We start from the raw sequence: 18,528 nt of genomic DNA, 5'->3' as shown, positions 1-18,528 counted from the left end.
CATTTCTTACTACATATTTTAAGCCGAATTCAATACAAAATTCATCAGTCTTAACAGAGTACTATAGAAAAGTAATGCTACAAAATTTATAAGACTTGGTTATAAAAGGCACACCATTTTTGCCTGTCTCTTGGAGCACTCACCTTTGCAATTCTACACCACCATTTTAGATGTCTTAGGCTGCCATGATGTAAAGAAATCCAAACTAGCCTATACAGAGAGACCACATAGAGCGGTTCTAAGAACACATGGAGAAAGAGGTGTCCAGCCAGCTCCCAGCTGCCCCGGCCTCCCAGTCCCTGCTGTTGCAGCTCTGACCACCATCTGTGGAAAACCTCTAGCCAGAAGTGCCCAACTGAGCCATATCAAAATTCTTGATAGAAACCATAAGCAAAAACAATGGTTGTTACTGTCTCAGGAGATGGAATTTGGGGATTATTTGTTATGCAGATAATCAAAAAGGACCAGCATTCATTTTACTAGCTTTTGGGGCATGTGGCAATTTCATATATGTGAATGAATACACATGTGCACACACATATAGAATATTTGCCACATGTTACACAATCAATGGAACAACATTGGACATACTGAAGCAATCTGAAGAGGCTGTGCTTTATGCCATTAAATGCTGGGAAAAAATGAGGTAGAAAATATTATATGCTTGTTTTTTATTTTCTTGAAGAGCTAATGCAATTTTTCTATGTGGATATAGCTTTCATAGCACAATTTTATCCCCATCTACTTTGAATAACTATCAGAGCTCATTTACTAAAGAACTTTGTATCTATTTTTCTCTGAGATTAAATATTGAATATTGAGCAATTATTTTTTGACATGTAAGAAATTCAACATGCTCAAGTTGGAGGGAAAAAAAAAAGCCTACTACAGTTAGAAACTATTGCTAAAAAAAAGACCCTTAAAACTTCTTTTGGGGTACTTGGGTGGCACAGTAGGTTAGCTGTGGGACTCCTGATTTCAGCTGGGGTTGGGATCTCAGGGTTGTGGGAATGAGCCCTGTGAGAGGCTCCAGGCTAAGGGTGGAGCCTGCTTAGGATTCTCTCTCCTTCTGTAACCCCCTCACCCCCGTGTGTGTGTACAAGCTCTCTTTCTCTCTCAAAACAAAAACAAAAAACTTCTTTAATATAAGCCTATTTTATAAGGAAGCAGCACCAGTGCGTGCACCTGGACTGCCAATTCAGGAGATAATAAAAAGGAAATGGAGACCTAAAGCCATGGAGTAGGACAGCAATTAAATGAAAGACAATCTTAGTGTGTAGCAGAAAAGTGTCCTAAACAGAGAATTGAGCACCCTAAGGCAATGTCCGGTGAAGAGAATCAGGGTTAAATTCTGCTCCTCCTTCAGCTCCTCCTCCCTGAACTAGCTGGGTAAAAGGACTCCTGTAGTCATGAAATGGGCTGTGGTCTTGGAAATCTCTTCTGCATCCTCTTTGGGGAGATGGCAGAGGCCAACTCATCTGGGGTGTAATGAATGAGACTTGCACTGGAACACTTCCCAGATGATGATTACCCTGTCAGTTAACTGTGCCTCAGAAGCAGAATAATGTGGGGGCTCTGTGTGTATGCACATGCTCTCTCAACATCTCTCTCTCTCACACACACACACACACACACTCACACACATGCAACACTAACACACTCAACATCTATGCTAAATTACCCTTTTCCTTGCTTCTTCTCCACACATCCATCCTTTCAACAAGAGCAGAGCCAGAAAGAGAAGCAGGGGGATACTCAGAAGCAGAAGCTACCACCTCCCACATCTCATCAATGTAAATCTGAATCTGAAACTTCAATCCAGTAACTGTTTTCATTACTAATAAAAAATTCTATCACACACAAAAGGAGGGCAGGGAAAAGTTCACCCATTCCTTGCTCACATTGTTCTTTGGCCATATTTTTAATTGTTCAACTGATTTGTAAGTAATTGTTAGTCTTTTAAGTGTATTTCTTTCTACTTTTACAGAGAAAATCTATTTCTACATCACGACGTGGGACCCATCCTTTAAAAATTTAAGAGGGAGTTAAAAATTAAGAGGGGGCATTTGCTGAGATTTTGCATATGACCTATATAACAGTGTTGTATGCATTTAATGTAATTTTTTTTTTAAAGATTTTATTTATTTGAGAGGGAGAATCAGCGAGAGAGAGAGAGAGCATGAGCAGGGGGAGGGGCAGAGGGAGAGAGAAGCAGAGACTCTACTCTGAGCAGGGAGCCTGACTTGGGGCTCAATCCCAGGACCCTGGGATCATGACCTAAGCCAAAGGCAGATACTTAACCCACTGAGCCACCCAGGCACCCCTGTAGTCTTATTTTTCTGTAAATGATGTTCACTTTAATCACTCATGTGAATGAAGGTATTTAAAACCAAATTGCTAAATACTATGAATGTAAAGGACTTGTTCACTTTTGGAAATTATTGTATGTATAATGATTTAAATAGCTTACTCCTCAAAAACTAATGATGTAATGTATGGTGATTAAAATAATAAATAATAAATAAATAAATAAATAAATAAATAACTTACTTACTTACTTACTTACTACTAAGAGCCACATTCCAAAATTGCAGTAAGCCTATCTTTTTTTTATAAACATGTTTTCTTTCTGCTGTTATTGTTCATTCCATAGAAAGTGAGGGGCTATCTGGATTCATTTCAAATGTTCTTATGTTACATGTCACTCTTAGGAAACCTTTTTTCCAGATAAGTTGTAAAGAACATTTTTTTTTTTTTAATGGCAGGTATTTTATCATCTTTGGCCATTTCGATTATAGGTGTGGGATCCTGTTTTATATGGCACCCTGCTACTGTGGAACTTTTCTTCTAGCTGCTTTAAAAAGCTGCTGCCAAACAAAACAGTGGGAGGCAAATGTAAAAATGCTTTAAAATGCTAAAAAAAGAATAAGCGAACAAGCAGCAATCTAAACATAAACTAGAGGACTATTCCCATGACCTACGTTTAAGGGAAAGAAATAGAAGAAAATGCAGAGAATTAATGGAAGACCGATTTAGAGCCACATTCGTTGTCTTTAGAAGTGGAAATTACTTCAGATAATTACACGTAAGCTGTTGGACTAAAATTGTTCTGTCACATCTCAGACCTTGCTATAAGTTAGAGGAGTCTGATGTCATGACATTTTCTTCAAAAATGAGTGATTAGGATATAAATTTTCAAAAGAAAAAATAACATTATGAATTAGTTCTGCTAATTTAATGCCTGTTTTTGTTAGCATAAAGACAACGAAATCAGCAGAATTACATGATGAGATGACCTCCAACCACAACAATAAAAACTGCTCTACTCAGGCAAGCTCAGTGAAATCTAAAACCCAAACACAACTATGGAAAAATCAAACTGCAAAAATGGGATATTCTCAATATTGCCCTTTGAAAATCCCTTGGTATGTTATGTAGTTAGTGACTGGTATAACTTTGGAAGAATCAATCTGATAATATCTTTGATTTAGGTACACTGCCTAAATCATACTCCCCCCTTTTTTTTTTTAACAGATTTGTGATTTTTAGTTCTAAGATTTTATTTAATTATTTGACAGAGAGAGAGCGAGCACTAGTGCGTGTGCAAGCGGGGGGGCGGGAGAGGAAGAGGGCTTGGTCCCAAGACCCCGGGATCATGACCTGAGCCGAAGGCAGATGTTTAACTGACTGAGTCACCCAGGCACCCCTGGATTTGTGATTTATTTAAAACATTTTTTTTTTTTTGGTTTGGAATGCATGTAACCACATGAAAATTAAAAGTGAAATATGTAACGTATCTTTAGTATTTGAAGGATGAGTATCTTCAATTATTCAAATTGGGCCTACCTGATCCAATATTTAAACTAAACACACTCTAATCTTTAAGAAAAAGGTTTTTTATCAAAAAGAAGGAAGGTAACTTGTGTGGAGTCCAGTCAGTCAGTCCATCTGCTAGTCAGGCATTCCCTCAGGTAACACTACTGAGCACTGGTCAGCAACCAGGTGCTCTGGACTCTGGGCATTCACCTGCAGAGATCCCTTCATGGGCCTTATTGCCCTGAACACTCCCATGCTCTAGGCAGCACTGCTGGGACTTCCCAGGCTCAAAGAAAGTCACGGACTCAAGCTCAGGGCAGAATGTAGACAGAAACACAGTACCAGAGGTACTTCCTCCTCACCATAGCTGTCCCCAAGAGCTACAAGGGGAATTCCATCATGTATTCAATAACACTTCGAGCCTAGGAAGTGTTCATTAAATCTCAATTGTTTAAGTCCTGAATTCACCTCCAGAGCAAGCCCAGAATAAATCATCTTATTTTATGGTCCCATCACATACCTACTTAATGTGAGACCAGAAAGCATTTTCCTATTACTGCATACAGAGGGACTGCCTTCCCTTTTGCTTTGACCATCTGATCTTTGAACTAGCTAAACAAGAAATATGGCCCTCCAGGAAGGGTTCTAGCCTCTTCTTTCTAAATGTCACCGGATGTGTCCTAGATTAGTTTCAAGAATAATCTCTCGAAGATTTTCTAATATTGTGTAATAATAGAATATGACAATGGGCATAATTTTAGCAAAGAAGAATATTTTGTAGGCAGCTTCATAAAACCATGGGAAAATAATGTCTTGAAGAGGACCTAGTAAAATATATTATCTGAAATAAAAGTTTGATTGATCATCAATTAATATGACCAAGACCTCTCCTTTTTCCTGACATTACCCTCAAGTTATACCTGCCTTTCCAGTTTCTCTCCAACAATAATCGAATTTGTGAAACGAACACTAACTGAATCAAACAAAGGCAATTTCATGAAGACTTAAATATGGTAAAAGGGTCTCACATTCTTTTAAAATTAATGACAGCTCATAAAATAACAATGGCTAACCATTTTGCAAAATGGCAATGTCAAGGAAGTATGTCTAGTCTCATAAAACTATCTGTGCCTTCCTAAGGAAAAGATTTGTGGCCTTCATTACACAGGGCCAAATACATGAACAAAAGTTAAGAGTCAGTTGTCCATACAAAAAGGTGAAAGTATGCATTATTATTGTTTCAGGCTGATCGCTTCATTATTCATTTCACAATTACTTATTAAGCACCTACTTACTAGGCACTAAGCAAGGGGGTACAGTGATGAACAAGACCAACACGGTCACTCCTTCCATAACTCTTATAGTCTAGGAAACAGGTAATTTTAAAAATGTTTACCAAAAAATATATGATTATAAACAGTGACAACTGGGATGAAGGAAAGTTACATTTTTGTTTTGGGAAAAATAAAAGTAACCCTGATATTTGAAAACTGCCCCTGTGAAAAGTGATGTATTACTGTTAATTCTATTGTGGCTTCCATTGCTCCCCAGGTCTTACAATTAAAAGGCTTCACTGTTTTAAGCTTTTTTACATCATCCTATTGTAACTGTAGAGCAATGCAGAAATTGAGATCTACATAAGCAAGGACACGTAAGGTGCTATCTAGATACAGAGTCAGGACTTGTAATTAGGGAACAAGAAGCAGTTTGGTTTGGCAGAACCTTCAGCAAAATGAAGTAGAGAAATAGAGTTAAGGCTGGAAATGAAGAAGGGGCTAAGGTATAGAGGACCTGGAATACCAGACTAGTTTCCAGACTCTTTTAATGGGGAGAAGGCAATCTCTGAAGAACTTAGAGGGGCACCTGGGTGGTTCAGTCAGCTAAGTGTCTGACTTTGGCTCAGGACATGATCTCAAGGTCCTGGGATCGAGACCCATGTCGGGCTCTGTGCTCAGCAGGGAATCTGCTTCTCCCTCTACCTTTGCACCTCCTCCCACTTACCCCTGCTCTCTCACTCTCTCTCAAATAAATAAAATCTTTAAAAAAACATAAAGAACTTAGAAGGCTGTTATTTCTGGGAGATTTTAGAAGCAATAGGCAAAATATAAAAGGAAAGGAGAAATAGTGCTTATGAATATCATTTAAGTGACTACCACAATAATTGGCTAATAAGGGTGTGAATTACTAATGTTTCCAATAGGACTGAAAAGAAAATACATATGTAGGCTATGCTGAGGAAAAATAATTTTTGTGTCAGTGACTAGATATGGAAGAGAGATCTTTGAGTACTGAAGTCCAGGACTCCAAAGAGAACTGATGAGCTATTTACATAAAGCAGGGTGGTCAGAAAGGAGTTTGATTTTGACCCACCTGAGCTTGAGGTACACTGGTGGCACATCTAGCTGAAGCTTATCAGAGAAGCCAGGACCAGAAGTACAGATTTGTCATCCTTTTAAGGTGACTGCTGACGTTGGAAGAATAGGCAAAGAAGACAGCACAGAGAAAATGACTGAAGGCAGAATGTTAGGAGAACCTTAAACTTGTAATGAAATGACAGAAAAAAGAGCAAATGAGAGTGTAAATGAAGGAGGATTATTGAGAATAACAGCACCAAAGGAATGGGATGAGAAAGTAATCAGTGAAGTTAAGTGCTTGGGAGAGATAGAAGGATCCAAGGAATGAGAACATGTATTAGATAATGAAGGAAAGGGGACTTAATGGTTACTAATCACTAATCACATTTCAAAGACCAGAGCCAAGTCTCAGAAGTGATGATTGCTGCCACCTGCCTGTCAACTCTAGGTAAAGCTCTATCCTCTTTTAAGAGAAGATTCTAGGGGCACCTGGGTGGTGCAGTCGGTTAAGCATCCGACTCTTGGTTTTGGCTCAGGTCATGATCTCAGGGTCTTGAGATCAAGCCCCGAGTCTGGCTCCATACTTAGCATGGAGTCTGCTCTCCCTCTGCCTCTGCCCCTCCCACTCATGCTCTCTCTTTCTCCCTCTCTCTAAAATAAATAATCTTTTAAAAAAAGAGAGAGAAGATTCTAGACAGCTCCCTTTACCTTGTGTATGATAGGCAGATAGATTTCTCTAGCAAATCTAAGTGCTTAAAAAAAAAAAAAAAGGCAAAGAGTAGGGGTGCCTGGGTGGGTCAGTTGACTAAGAAACCGACTCTTGATTTTGGCTCAGGTCGTGATCTCAGGGTCATTAGATCAAGCCCTGTGTTGGCCCCATGCTGAGCGTGGATCCTGCTTAAGATTCTCTCTCCCTCAGCCCCTCCCCTGTTCCCTCTCCATTCTAACAGACAAAAAAACTAAAGCACCTGAAGGTATTCAGATTATTCACGAGGTCAGTAACATAGTAAGTGGATGGCAGGCTCCTAAATTGCTATTTAAGTGCCTTATCTACTCATTACATTGGAACATACAGTCAGGTAGGCTTAGGATAGAGTTCCAAATAATTTTTTAGAAGATGTTTCATGATAGGGGTTTTTCTTTAATCATGTCTCAGTGCATGGGCTAATATTTTGTAAAAATATAGCAAATCAGAAATAATGTCAGGTTAATATCACAATTTATATCACACATATTTGCTAAATCTTGGAAAAGTTTAATTAAAGATTCAGTTAAGGAATTACAGATTTACATACCTGTGGTACCCATCTGGAGGACACAAAGCTGGTCACTTCTATTACAGACAAGCCAGTTTGGGAAAGTTGATTGATAAATTCAATTTTTATATCTGTAGGAACTATAACCTATGAAAGCATTAAAATTATTTTATAAGTAATTTGTATCGAGTCTATTGAAGCATAAATAGAAAATTACTTCCTAACAAAAGCAAATTGTATTTAAGATGCATAAATTCAATAGCAATTGAGAACAAACATAATCATGTAATCTATAAAACCCATGTAAGTCTTTAGAATCTTAATATTATGATTTAGCATTTGAAATAAACTGTCTAAAACTAATATCAAACTACCTTTTCATTCTGCAATCCATCCCTAGGTCCAACTTCCACTATTTTAACATACTCAGGGAATCCAGATAACTGGGATGTTTCCTGAAATGGAAAATACAAGGCAAGAAAAACAGGTTAACTGTTAGAACGTCAAACTTGCTTTTTTGAAAAGTCAAACAATTACACTTTGTTAAATAAAGTTCTCACCCCAGAAAGCTAAAATGGTAAGAAATCGGTACAATGCTACAATCCAAATATCAAGTTTATATCACGGGCAACATGAAGTCATTTTTTCCTTCTAGCTCAATGACATTCAGTCTAATCATGATTACAATTGAAAAGATTATTTTTTAAAGTATAACTGTGGGAAAGGTAACATACTCAGGATCTAAAAAGCAAACTTGTTGAGTAATTGCACACGTGATGATAAATTTACCATCGTTAGAGTTAGTTTAAAAATTGTATCTTTTGGGGCACCTGGGTGGCTCAGTCAGTTAAGTGTCTGACTGTTGGTTTCAGCTCAGGTCATGATCTCAGGGTCATGAGATCAAGCCCCGTGTCCGGCTCCACGCTCAGCACAGAATCTTGGGAATCTCTCTCCCTCCACCCCTCCCACTTGTGCTCACTCACTCTCTTCCTCAAGCTCTCTAAAATAAATCTTAAAAAATAAAAATAAAATTGTATCTTTGTATTAACAGACTTCCACTGAGCACAGTCATAAAGATGTGACTCCATACCTTGAACTTGAGGAATGTGGTTTTGGTTTTCTGTCACGTGCCCAGAATGCTGAGGCAGGGGAAAACATATGCTGTTGATTTTCTGTGTCACACAGCACAACCAGCACCTATACACAGCTTCCAGAAGCACAGAGCCCCTCCACTGGGAACACCTAGCTGTAAGCCCAGTGTAACAGTCTGTTCTATCTTTTGCCCAAATCTGGAATGGCAGATCTGGTCCAGGTCTGGACTCTGGAACCTCTGGCCCTAAACCAAGTACTATGGACACATCATATTTAGAAAGACATTAGTTTAATGCAGCAAAAATAGGAACAGCCTTTCTAAACATCGTATTGCAGTTAAAATTAGAATGATCTCCTGGTATCTCTGAGCCATGTTAAGTGAGGGTAACTATCATCAGTTTCTTCAATGGATAGCTGATAGAATCAATCAAAATCAGCAGGACCTGTACTTCAGAGTGGTTTTCATCTTGCTTTCAACAGGAATCATGAATGTGGGCTAACCAATATATATTGTCCCTCTCTTTCCTTGTGGCAATCATCAACATACATTGGTGAAGTGGCTAGTTTGGATGCAGGACCCAGTCTGTTTCTATGACACAGAAAAACGCCCCCTGGCCCCTTTAGGGTCCATATCCAATATGTCATCTTATTGGCTTTCTGTGCCAACTCACTCAAGAAAAGAACCCAGATGATCCCTGCTACGAATGCTTTACATTGCCATGAAATTGGGCAATGCAATAAGCAAAAATTAACCACAAAGGAAAAGAATTCTCATTTCTACACCTTCTGAGCATTGGAATCCATGCAGCTGGAAGGGTGTAGAGTTGAGAGAGGAAGCATGGGGTTATGGAGCTCTTCAGCTTTAAGCTCAGTTCCGGATGGCAAGCAAGAAACTATGTCAAAGTTCAGTGGTCATAATTGCAAGCAGGCACTGAATGACAGATGGCAGGGGAAAGTGGAGTAACTAAGAGAAGTTCACTCTTCTTTGCTGTCACCTCTAGCCCTAAGACCGCAGAAACGAAAAACAAAACTGGCCAATCTTAAACTTATCATGGACTGTTTCATTATCACGGACTGTTTCCTGAAACTGCACTTGCAACAGCAATTAGCTTGAAGCATACATGGCTAAAGAGCACATCCTTATTAAACAGCAATGTTTTAACCACCACAAGGAACATAGTGTTTTTTAAGGTATAATAATATGCTGAATGCAATTGAAGAACTCAAAACCCTCTTTTGCAACATTGCTGTAGCTAGCAGAAGTAACAATCTGAAAAAAACGAAAGTCTGAACCCCTACCCAATACAGCCACTTCAGTCAAAGTGTTAGGTAGAAGCTGGAAATGAGCGCTGGAGGGAACACCACGAGGCAGAGTCCCAAGTCCTTGAAGGGGAATGATAGAGACATGAACTGGAGACAAGGATGGTGACAAATAAGCTACATATTAAAAGCCCAGGAGCACCACATCCTGACCTCGTGGTTTCTGAGACTTAAGGCTGACAGACCAAAGAGGTGCGGAACATGCCCTCTCCTCTTCCACCTCTGCCCCAGGGTAATCTCTACACACATTATATTGCATTTGCAATGTAGGTACAGCCCTCCGGGATGGAGAAAGGCTGGCATGATGATTCATAGTATGAACCTTGTAGGATCCAAAAGTCCCCTTCCCAACCTGTGGGAGGAGTTCCCCAAATGACTGGAAGCAGCCTCCATTAGAGACCACCCCAATGCACTTCACAGCTCCTCCCAGATCAGAGAGACCCAATAATATCCAATCCATAAACAACCTAGGGGCTGCTTCCACCTCATGGAACATGCCCACTCTCCCACCTTGAGAGTACACCTCCGCTTTAATAAACTACTTTGTGCTTGCTACTTTCCTTCTGGTGGTCTTTATTCCAGCACTGATCCCCTTGTAAATCTTCCCATGGGGAATCCAAGGACCGAGACCTTCATCACACAATGCAGTCTCTCTCTCATCCATAACAAAAGCAGTATATGTGCTCAGTTGATATTATTTCAGATTTCTTCGTGAATATAATGCTGTTCTTTTGTCTTTCTAGGCATGAGTGTATTCCCTCTACCAGTGTATCTGAGAAATCAGAAGAAAGTTAAAATGTGTTCAGTAAGCTCAAAGAGTTAACAAGTTCCCCTTGTTAATAGCAAATAAAATCAATCAATTAACACGTACTTGAATATGTATGATGTGAGAGCCGTCTTTTGGTGATCTCTAGTCTTTTTCTAGGCATTACTATGTCTGTATTGATTTCTCTAAGGAGCTGTAGCTATACATCAACAGTGCCTACTGAAAAATTCACCTAAATGCTGTACAAGTACATAGAAGTGATTCAAAACCGATCTCCTTACTTTCCCCACCTCATGCCTCTCCTCAGATACTTCATCACATGCTATGCTTTACCTTCTCTCTTACCATTTATATCTAAGTGGTCCATTTATTACTGGTTTGAGTTTGGCATACACCCAGCACCGAGCACAACGCCTAACACTTAGACTGCGTTCAATAATTACCTGTTGATTTTATTAGTGAATCTCTTCTGTCACTGGCTTCATTAAAATTGTCATTTTTTTTTCCCTCAGCCAGTCTGTTGCTATTTCTTCCCTAAGTAGTTTTGCTAATCTTGTTTTTCCAGCCTTAAAATCTTTCAACATCCAGCAGTCACCTTCAGAGAGATCTATCAGCCGAGGTGAAATGATTCACGACAAGCCTCTCATCTTCTACCACACTCTCCTTCATGCATCCTCTGATTTTAGCCATGCCAAAATCATGTCTTCCATACTTTCATGTCTGTACACATGAAGTTTCTATTGGTTGGAAATACCTTTTGTCTGTGGGAGAGACTTTCCACCAAACCCATTTCTCTTCTTCATGAACAAAGGACTGGCCTGCATTTCTCCCCTAAGAGTTATTTCCGAACAAATTCCCATCAACCTTCCCCTGCAGCCAGCTTGATGCAGATGAGTATGACAAACTTGAACGTGACAAAAACAAAAACAAACAAATAAACAAAAAAATGAAGTAGCCTACATCTCTGAATCACTGCTTGAATAAGAAGTCCATGTCAATAATAAGCAATTATTTTATGCTTTATATGGACAAAAATAAATGTCAACTCTCTTAGACCATTTAGATTAGAGGTGTATCTTTATAATTAGTAATTGTGAAGAATGAGGAAGAGTCTGAAATTTTAGCCTACCTGTAAGCTAACCAGTGAGCCTGCCAAGGATGCTGCACAAGACTCCTTGGTGAGAGAAACAAAGCTTATTACAGCAATAGCAGTAGCCAGAGGATCAGGATTTGTGCTGGGTCCCCAAGCCCCAATTCCCACAGGGAGAAGTAAAAACGACAAGGTGACACTTGCACAAGCAATGGGTTGCATTACAAGAAAGGAATCCCAAGCACAGTGAACCCGAACCTTTGGTAATGGGTGATAAGCATGTCTTTTCATGGCTATAGAGGTAAACATCACGTTTACTACACTTGACTATGAGCATGCCTACATTTTACTTTAGAGGCAAATGGTATCTTCTATCTTCTAAGATTTTAAGCACCCTTAGCCTTTGCTCCAGAAGGAGACACTCTATCATTTAAAGCTTTTCCCAATATAAAAATTCTTGAAAAGATAGTTTGGAACCAAGACACCTGTAACTCTGCTTATAGACATATAGAAATTCAAGACACACCTGGAGAATTATTTCCCAATACTATCCACTCTTCATTTTTATACCATCTTGATTTATGTCAAATTTTCACAATTAGTAGGCTACTGTGTTGGCTCCTCCAATTATGAACAAAGGCTGGGGTCAAATCTGTTCAGTTGATCTCATAAGATATTTAATTAAGAATACTCTTGGGGCGCCTGGGTGGCTCAGTCTTTAAGCATCTGCCTTCGGCTCGGGTCATGATCCCAGGGTCCTGGGATCGAGCCCCGCATCGGGTTCCCTGTTCAGTGGGAAGCCTGCTTCTCCTACTCCCCCTGCCTGTGTTCCCTCTCTGTGTCTCTCTCTGTCAAATAAATAAATAAAATCTTTAAAAAAAAAAAAATACTCTTAACAGAACTACAAGTAGTAGGATAAAGCCAACCAGCAGTGTTGACTTCAGCCCTCCTCTGAAGTGTCCTGGGCCCAATCAGCTGAATAAATCCTATGCAGTAGAGGCCTCTGTACCAGAAACTAAGAGTTGTTTACTTGGTGCCCATCTTTTGACGGTGGACATGTTGCCAGGCTCACTACTAGGATGGGTCCAGATAGCAATGATGACACTCCAGTGATGGAGGCTCAATCAACAGCTTGATTCCAGGGGGCCTCGGCAGAATATGGGCCTCAGGTGATTCAATCAGCACAATTCATAGCACCCAAACATGTGTCTTTGATTTATCAGTCTGTAGATGTCCAAATGGCAGACAAGTAAGAGAGGGCACTGACCACAACCCCAAAGTCAGCAAAAAAAAAAAAAAATGGTAACAGACTTGAGTTCTCCTGAGTGGGTGGAATGATCACATCCATTTTTAGTTCTGTGCAGCTACCACAGAGGTTTTACAACTGCGGCAGCCCTGTGGACATCATCAGGTCTTGGCTTAGCCACATCATCATCCAACCAGGCCAAGGCATCAGGAAAAGCACTTTGAATAAAAGGACACCACTGAACTCGTGTCTGCTTCAGGCGGTGGGGTGGGCAGGAGAGGGCAACTGCCACTTTTTTTGTGTAAAGCTGAGACTGTGCTGGGGACAAGCTGACCACTTCCTTGAATATACCATTTTGATTTGATTAGTGAGGCCTGTTGAGATTGTCCTACCTTGCTAGTCATTGGGTCCAAGCTCATCCCCCAAAATGGAAATAGGACAGGGAGTCAGAAGGCCTCCATCCCTCAGGTGTCCAGTTTCAACAAGAGCTCAATAGCAAGACAATACTTGATTTTCAAAAGATAATTGGTAGCTGTGTCAGGGCAGTGAGGGATCCAAAACCCTAACCAGCACCTCCAAGTGGATGTTGCCTGACTTTTTCAGAAGTTCCAATTTGCAAAATCAGCAGTCATAGACACATGCAGCTCTTCCTAATTGAGATGATCCCCTCTGGTACTTACGGGACCAAGAATTACAATCACATCACACATCAATTTTTACCAAATATTCAGATGTGGAATTAACAACAGTACACTGTATTGGCCTCAACAGCCTCACCCAAAAGGTTACTTTGGTTCTCTTTTCCCATAGTGAACACTGCCCAAATCCCATCAGTTGAAACAAGACTCCTCATCCTCATGGGACTGAGCAGCATCGAGACTTTGATGCCTTTATAGGACAGCCATAAACGTTTGAATGCTCCCTTTCCCCAAAGTTCCCCAGCATACTCAGATGGATGATCTCAATGCACTAATAATCATCTTTTTCCTTAAAGCAGATGAAGGAGGAAGGTTGGGAATGATCTGGGGGCACAGAGGGAGAGATAAGTTCCGAATCAGTAACGCACATTTACTTTCAATTTTGGGTAGCACAGTAGCTCCTCACCAGCTCAATCAAATGAACTTGCAATGTTTGGAAACCACACAAAGCCCTCATTACACATCAAAATCATCATTACTAACACCATGGATTTTAACGTGGGGAATCCCTGGACTCAGCATCCATAACTGTGTTTGTTTCCAGCAGGATAATGGGGTTTGTTCCCTCTGGCTGACATGGGCTTGACTTACACATGATCCATCATCAAAATAACAGTTCTTAAGTCCTCATACAGTCACAATATATTGGATAAGGGAGTTCTGCAAAGTGGCAAGGCTGACTATAAAATTTATCTAGAATTCTTTGGCTCCCTTCTCATTCTCCAGTATGTTGCTTTTCAGCACTATATACACAATCTGAGTAGGATCCCCCATACTAGTCAATGACTGACTCATCTATGGCTCTTCACAGGAGCTTGTCTATCCTAGCCAAGTCTCCCCAAGAGGGCCAAAGTTTCTATATAGCAGCCAGGACTCAGAGACTTGGAGACCTTGTGCAGGACAGGCTAAGCTGTAAGAAGGTCCAGTTACTGCTATTCCTCTATCACAAGCATTACTTACCCCACCCCCTCAACTCCCAACTGGACTAATCAAAGTTCTTATGATTCACCTGGTTTCTTTTCATAATGTTGGCCAAATCTATTCCTTCTATACTCCTAGTAACTATTGATGGAAAGAGGGAGGAGAGCTTTTAGCCCACATAGTGTTCATCTTAGTGCTAGTTGTTACAATGGATGGACCTGAGGCTGACCGCCAGATGGTCAAGGAAGTTCCCCTGCCCCTAGGAAAGTTAACATAACCACAGTACCACTTAGCCCTTGAACCTGCTTTCTGGAAACTAGACGGCCACCATCTTCCTAATTTCTCATCATTCACATGCAATAAAACAGAAGACCATATTTTGCTCAATTGACTACAAAATCTGGTCAGTATGTTTGTTACCAATTTCCATTGACTTCCCTCAAATCCCTTTAATCCATTGGAAAAGTCCTCATTCAAGAAGTCATGTCTTCTTCTATATCTCATCCTCATTAACAAAGTGTCACAACCTGTGAAGGACTAAGATTGTACCCTACATGCTAGCTAATAAGCAACCCTGCCACAGGTTATGGGTGCTGGCAGAAGATATGCAACTCTTGAATCAGACACAAAGGCTTTATTATTCACATTAATAGCAGTAGTCAGAGCATCGGAGCATCAACATTTCCTTACACTGGTTCCCTGAGCATGACAGGAGCTGTGCTTGGGAACCTCAGTATTTCATAACGGGCAGTTAGCATGCCTGTCTTTTGCTCTATTTCCCAAGGTTGTTCACTAGACAAACACCTTAAAAAAGTATTTCGAAAGAAAGTTAATCAGTCCCGTGCTAATCAGTCATACAGAAATGCAAGAGATCCATAAAGAATTGCTGCTCAACATTCTTATTACCTCAATTAATACTCAGTTATTGTTCTCAACAAAAACTCTCATTCATTATCTAAGGTTCAGTTTGTCCTCAAGACTCTTCTGACCTCCCCAAAGAGAATTCAGTAATTTCATTTCTATGATCCTATAGAGACTATCTTAAAAAGGTCTGTAATTACCACTTTGCCTATTTCCCATTTTTTGTTATAAACCTTCACAGTCATCAGGGGTGCCTGGGTGACTCAGTCAATTAAGCATCCGACTCTTGATCTCAGAGTCATGAGTTCAAGCCCCACGTTGGGCTCCAATCTGGGTGTAGAGCCCACTTAAAACAAAAAACAAAAACAAAACAAAAAACCCTTCAGAGTCCTCAGAATGGACACATATAAACACTTGAATGCTGTTTGTTAAATGAATGAATGGATGAATAAACGAGCTTACATCTAAAATGCATAAAAGGTTGACTCCTCATTTATCCAACACATATCGGCAACATTATTATAGTTATTGGATATATGGAAATGAACCAAACAAACAAAAACTCCTGCCCATAACAAGCTTATACTTTAGTGGCACAGGGATCTGCATTCTACCTTCTGGGAGTGGGGGTGGTGAAGGGACAGCCATTCTTTTTTTATAGTGAATATATGAGAGTTGATGAATGACTTATATGTTCCAAGGAATTGAGTTAAAAAAAAAAAAAAAAAGTCTGCAGAAGTTGGCAACATAGTCTTTAAACAGGCCTATAGTCTGAATTTATTTTTATAGCATTAAAAGTTCTATGTTACTGAGCTCAGTGTATCCTGTTGAATGTGGAATAGTGGAGGATACTAGTGAAAAACAAAAGCTGTATTATCCAGAACAAGGCTTTCAAAAACCCATGTTATATGCCCACATTTGGCATCAAATTTCTAATGGTTCACTTTCATAGAAAACAAAAGCAATACTATCTTGCATTTACATGTTGCTGTATTATTCCAAAGCACTTTTCTATCTACATTTCATCTGTGAAGATACCCTGTGAGGTAGGCAGAGCTGAAAGAGAGATTAAGTGACTTTCTAAGGTTACCCAACTAAATTCCCTGGCTCCTTTTCTAGTTTTCTTTAGGATGAGATTAAATATACCACAAACTATTGAGCTTAAGGTTGAGAAATAATGAACCATTCTTTTATGCAGGACATAAATGGGCTGCTTTACTCACATTTTCAATCCTATGTAAGATTAAGTGGAAGGCATATTTTGATGGAGATTTCTCCGAAATCTTAATAGGGTCTGTGCATGTATTTATTTTTATATGTATACATAAAATACATATGGGTGGCTTCTATATATACAATCAACCCTCCTAATGGTGACAGAGGATTCTTTACTATTCACTCTACAAATACTGCTTTTTTCTCCCCTCTAAGAGAACACCACCATCCACAGTAGAAATTTCCTGACATATTTTTATATGTTCCACTCACTTCATTACTTCCTGACGAGTAATTTTATGTGTAAATAAAGTCTTTATAATATCGACATATCCTGTTTCACAGCCAGTATTCTTCCTATAGAGAACTGCTACACCAGCCAAATCAAATGTTCCCACTACACAGATGAGAAATCTGAATCAGGAAGTGGAGGGTTTTCTTTTGAAATTAAATTGAACTTTAAGGGAGCATTAGATGTCCACTTTTACAAAAGAATCTAGTTTTTTCATCTCACCTGAAATATGCACATGGTGCATTTTGTAGTAACATTAAACCCTCCACATTTTCCTATTTGTTGCTTCTTAGATATTTCCCTTTTAACCTAACATAGTCAGAAACATGTAAAGCATTATCATTGATTGAACAGATATCCACAGAAACGTTGGTCCTCTAGAGCAACCTAAAGACATTTTTCTCTCTGGTGCCTTTCCAGGATGAAGGGCTGAATTAACAAAGCTGATATTTGAAACCCTTCTTTCAGAATATCCATGTCCCAAAGTTGACTCAAAGGCAATCTCTGGCAGTTTAAGAAGAATTTACTTGTAATAAGATAAAAATAAGTTCATAATGTACTAAGTCACCTCAAACTTTATGAACAATATATCTTAATTTACAAAATCAAAAGGTAAAAGAAGGTATCCACTTACCGTTTAATAATTTTTGACAGCCAAAAGGAAAAATGGAATATGTGCAGTACTTTGTTCCCAACTGCAGTCAGTCAATGTTAAACAGAGATTAAAAACAAGCTCTAAAAATGTGAACATTCTTCTGTATGTATGCATACTAATATTTGTTCTAGGCACTAAATGGAAAATTAATGCTGGGTGTCAGTGTAGATATCGAACATAATTAAATAGGAATTCCTTCTGGGAATATATAAATTTTATGAACACTTAAATAAGAGTAGTTACAAAAAAGGCAGAAGAATATTATGTAAGATTATCTGCCATAGACAGCCTATTGAAATATAGAATAACGGACAATATAAGAATTTATTAAAATTTTAAAAAGAGGTGGGGCGCCTGGGTGGCTTAATCAGTTCGATGTCTGCCTTCTGCTCAGCAGGGAGCCTGCTTCTCCCCCTGCTCTCCCACACCACCCCACCCCCGGTTGTGCTCTATTTTTTTTTTTAAGATTTTATTTATTTGAGAGACAGAGAGGGAGAGCACAAGATGGGAGAGGGTCAGAGGGAAAAGCAGACTCCCCGCTAAGCAGGGAGCCCGATGTGGGACTCGATTCTGGGATTCCGGGAGCCGAAGGCAGCCACTTAACCAACTGAGCCACCCAGGAGCCCTCAAATAAATAAATATTTTTTTAAATGGGGTTCTTAACATCTGCATCACTTAAGTTCATTTCCCAGTTAAATAAATTTCATTTTTAAAAGTGCCTTGGCCCTACAACCCAGCAATTGCACTACTGGGTATTTGCCCAAAGGATACAAATGCAGTGATCCAAAGGGGCACCTGCACCCCAGTGTTTATAGCAGCAATGTCCACAATAGCCAAACTATGGAAAGAGCCCAAATGTCTATCCACAGATGAATGGATAAAAAAGATGTGGTATATCTACACAATGGAATATTAGCCATTAAAAAAGATGAAATCTTACCATTTG

At 39.5% G+C, this 18,528-nt stretch overlaps 1 protein-coding gene across 4 annotated transcripts in view; it reads right to left on the bottom strand.

The window, feature by feature from the left end:
• HMGCLL1 (3-hydroxymethyl-3-methylglutaryl-CoA lyase like 1) overlaps positions 1 to 18,528 on the bottom strand; it is a 195,246-nt gene that overhangs the window by 138,996 nt on the left and 37,722 nt on the right. For 3 of the 4 annotated variants that reach the window (XM_032409625.1, XM_032409627.1, XM_032409626.1), the window contains exons 2-3: positions 7,801 to 7,881; positions 7,466 to 7,573 (exon numbers count right to left, since the gene is read on the bottom strand). The exons of the other annotated variant lie outside the window; for it this stretch is intronic. In XM_032409625.1, the coding sequence (XP_032265516.1) occupies positions 7,466 to 7,573; positions 7,801 to 7,881 (189 nt within the window). The remainder of the gene's footprint in view (positions 1 to 7,465; positions 7,574 to 7,800; positions 7,882 to 18,528) is intronic. 4 annotated transcript variants of the gene reach the window in all.

This window comes from Phoca vitulina, unplaced genomic scaffold (assembly GCF_004348235.1).
Source record: "Phoca vitulina isolate PV1807 unplaced genomic scaffold, GSC_HSeal_1.0 scaffold11, whole genome shotgun sequence".
NCBI classification, from domain to species: domain Eukaryota; kingdom Metazoa; phylum Chordata; class Mammalia; order Carnivora; family Phocidae; genus Phoca; species Phoca vitulina.
The sequence above is the reverse complement of the archived record's forward strand: the minus strand, read 5'-3'. Positions and strand labels throughout refer to the sequence as shown.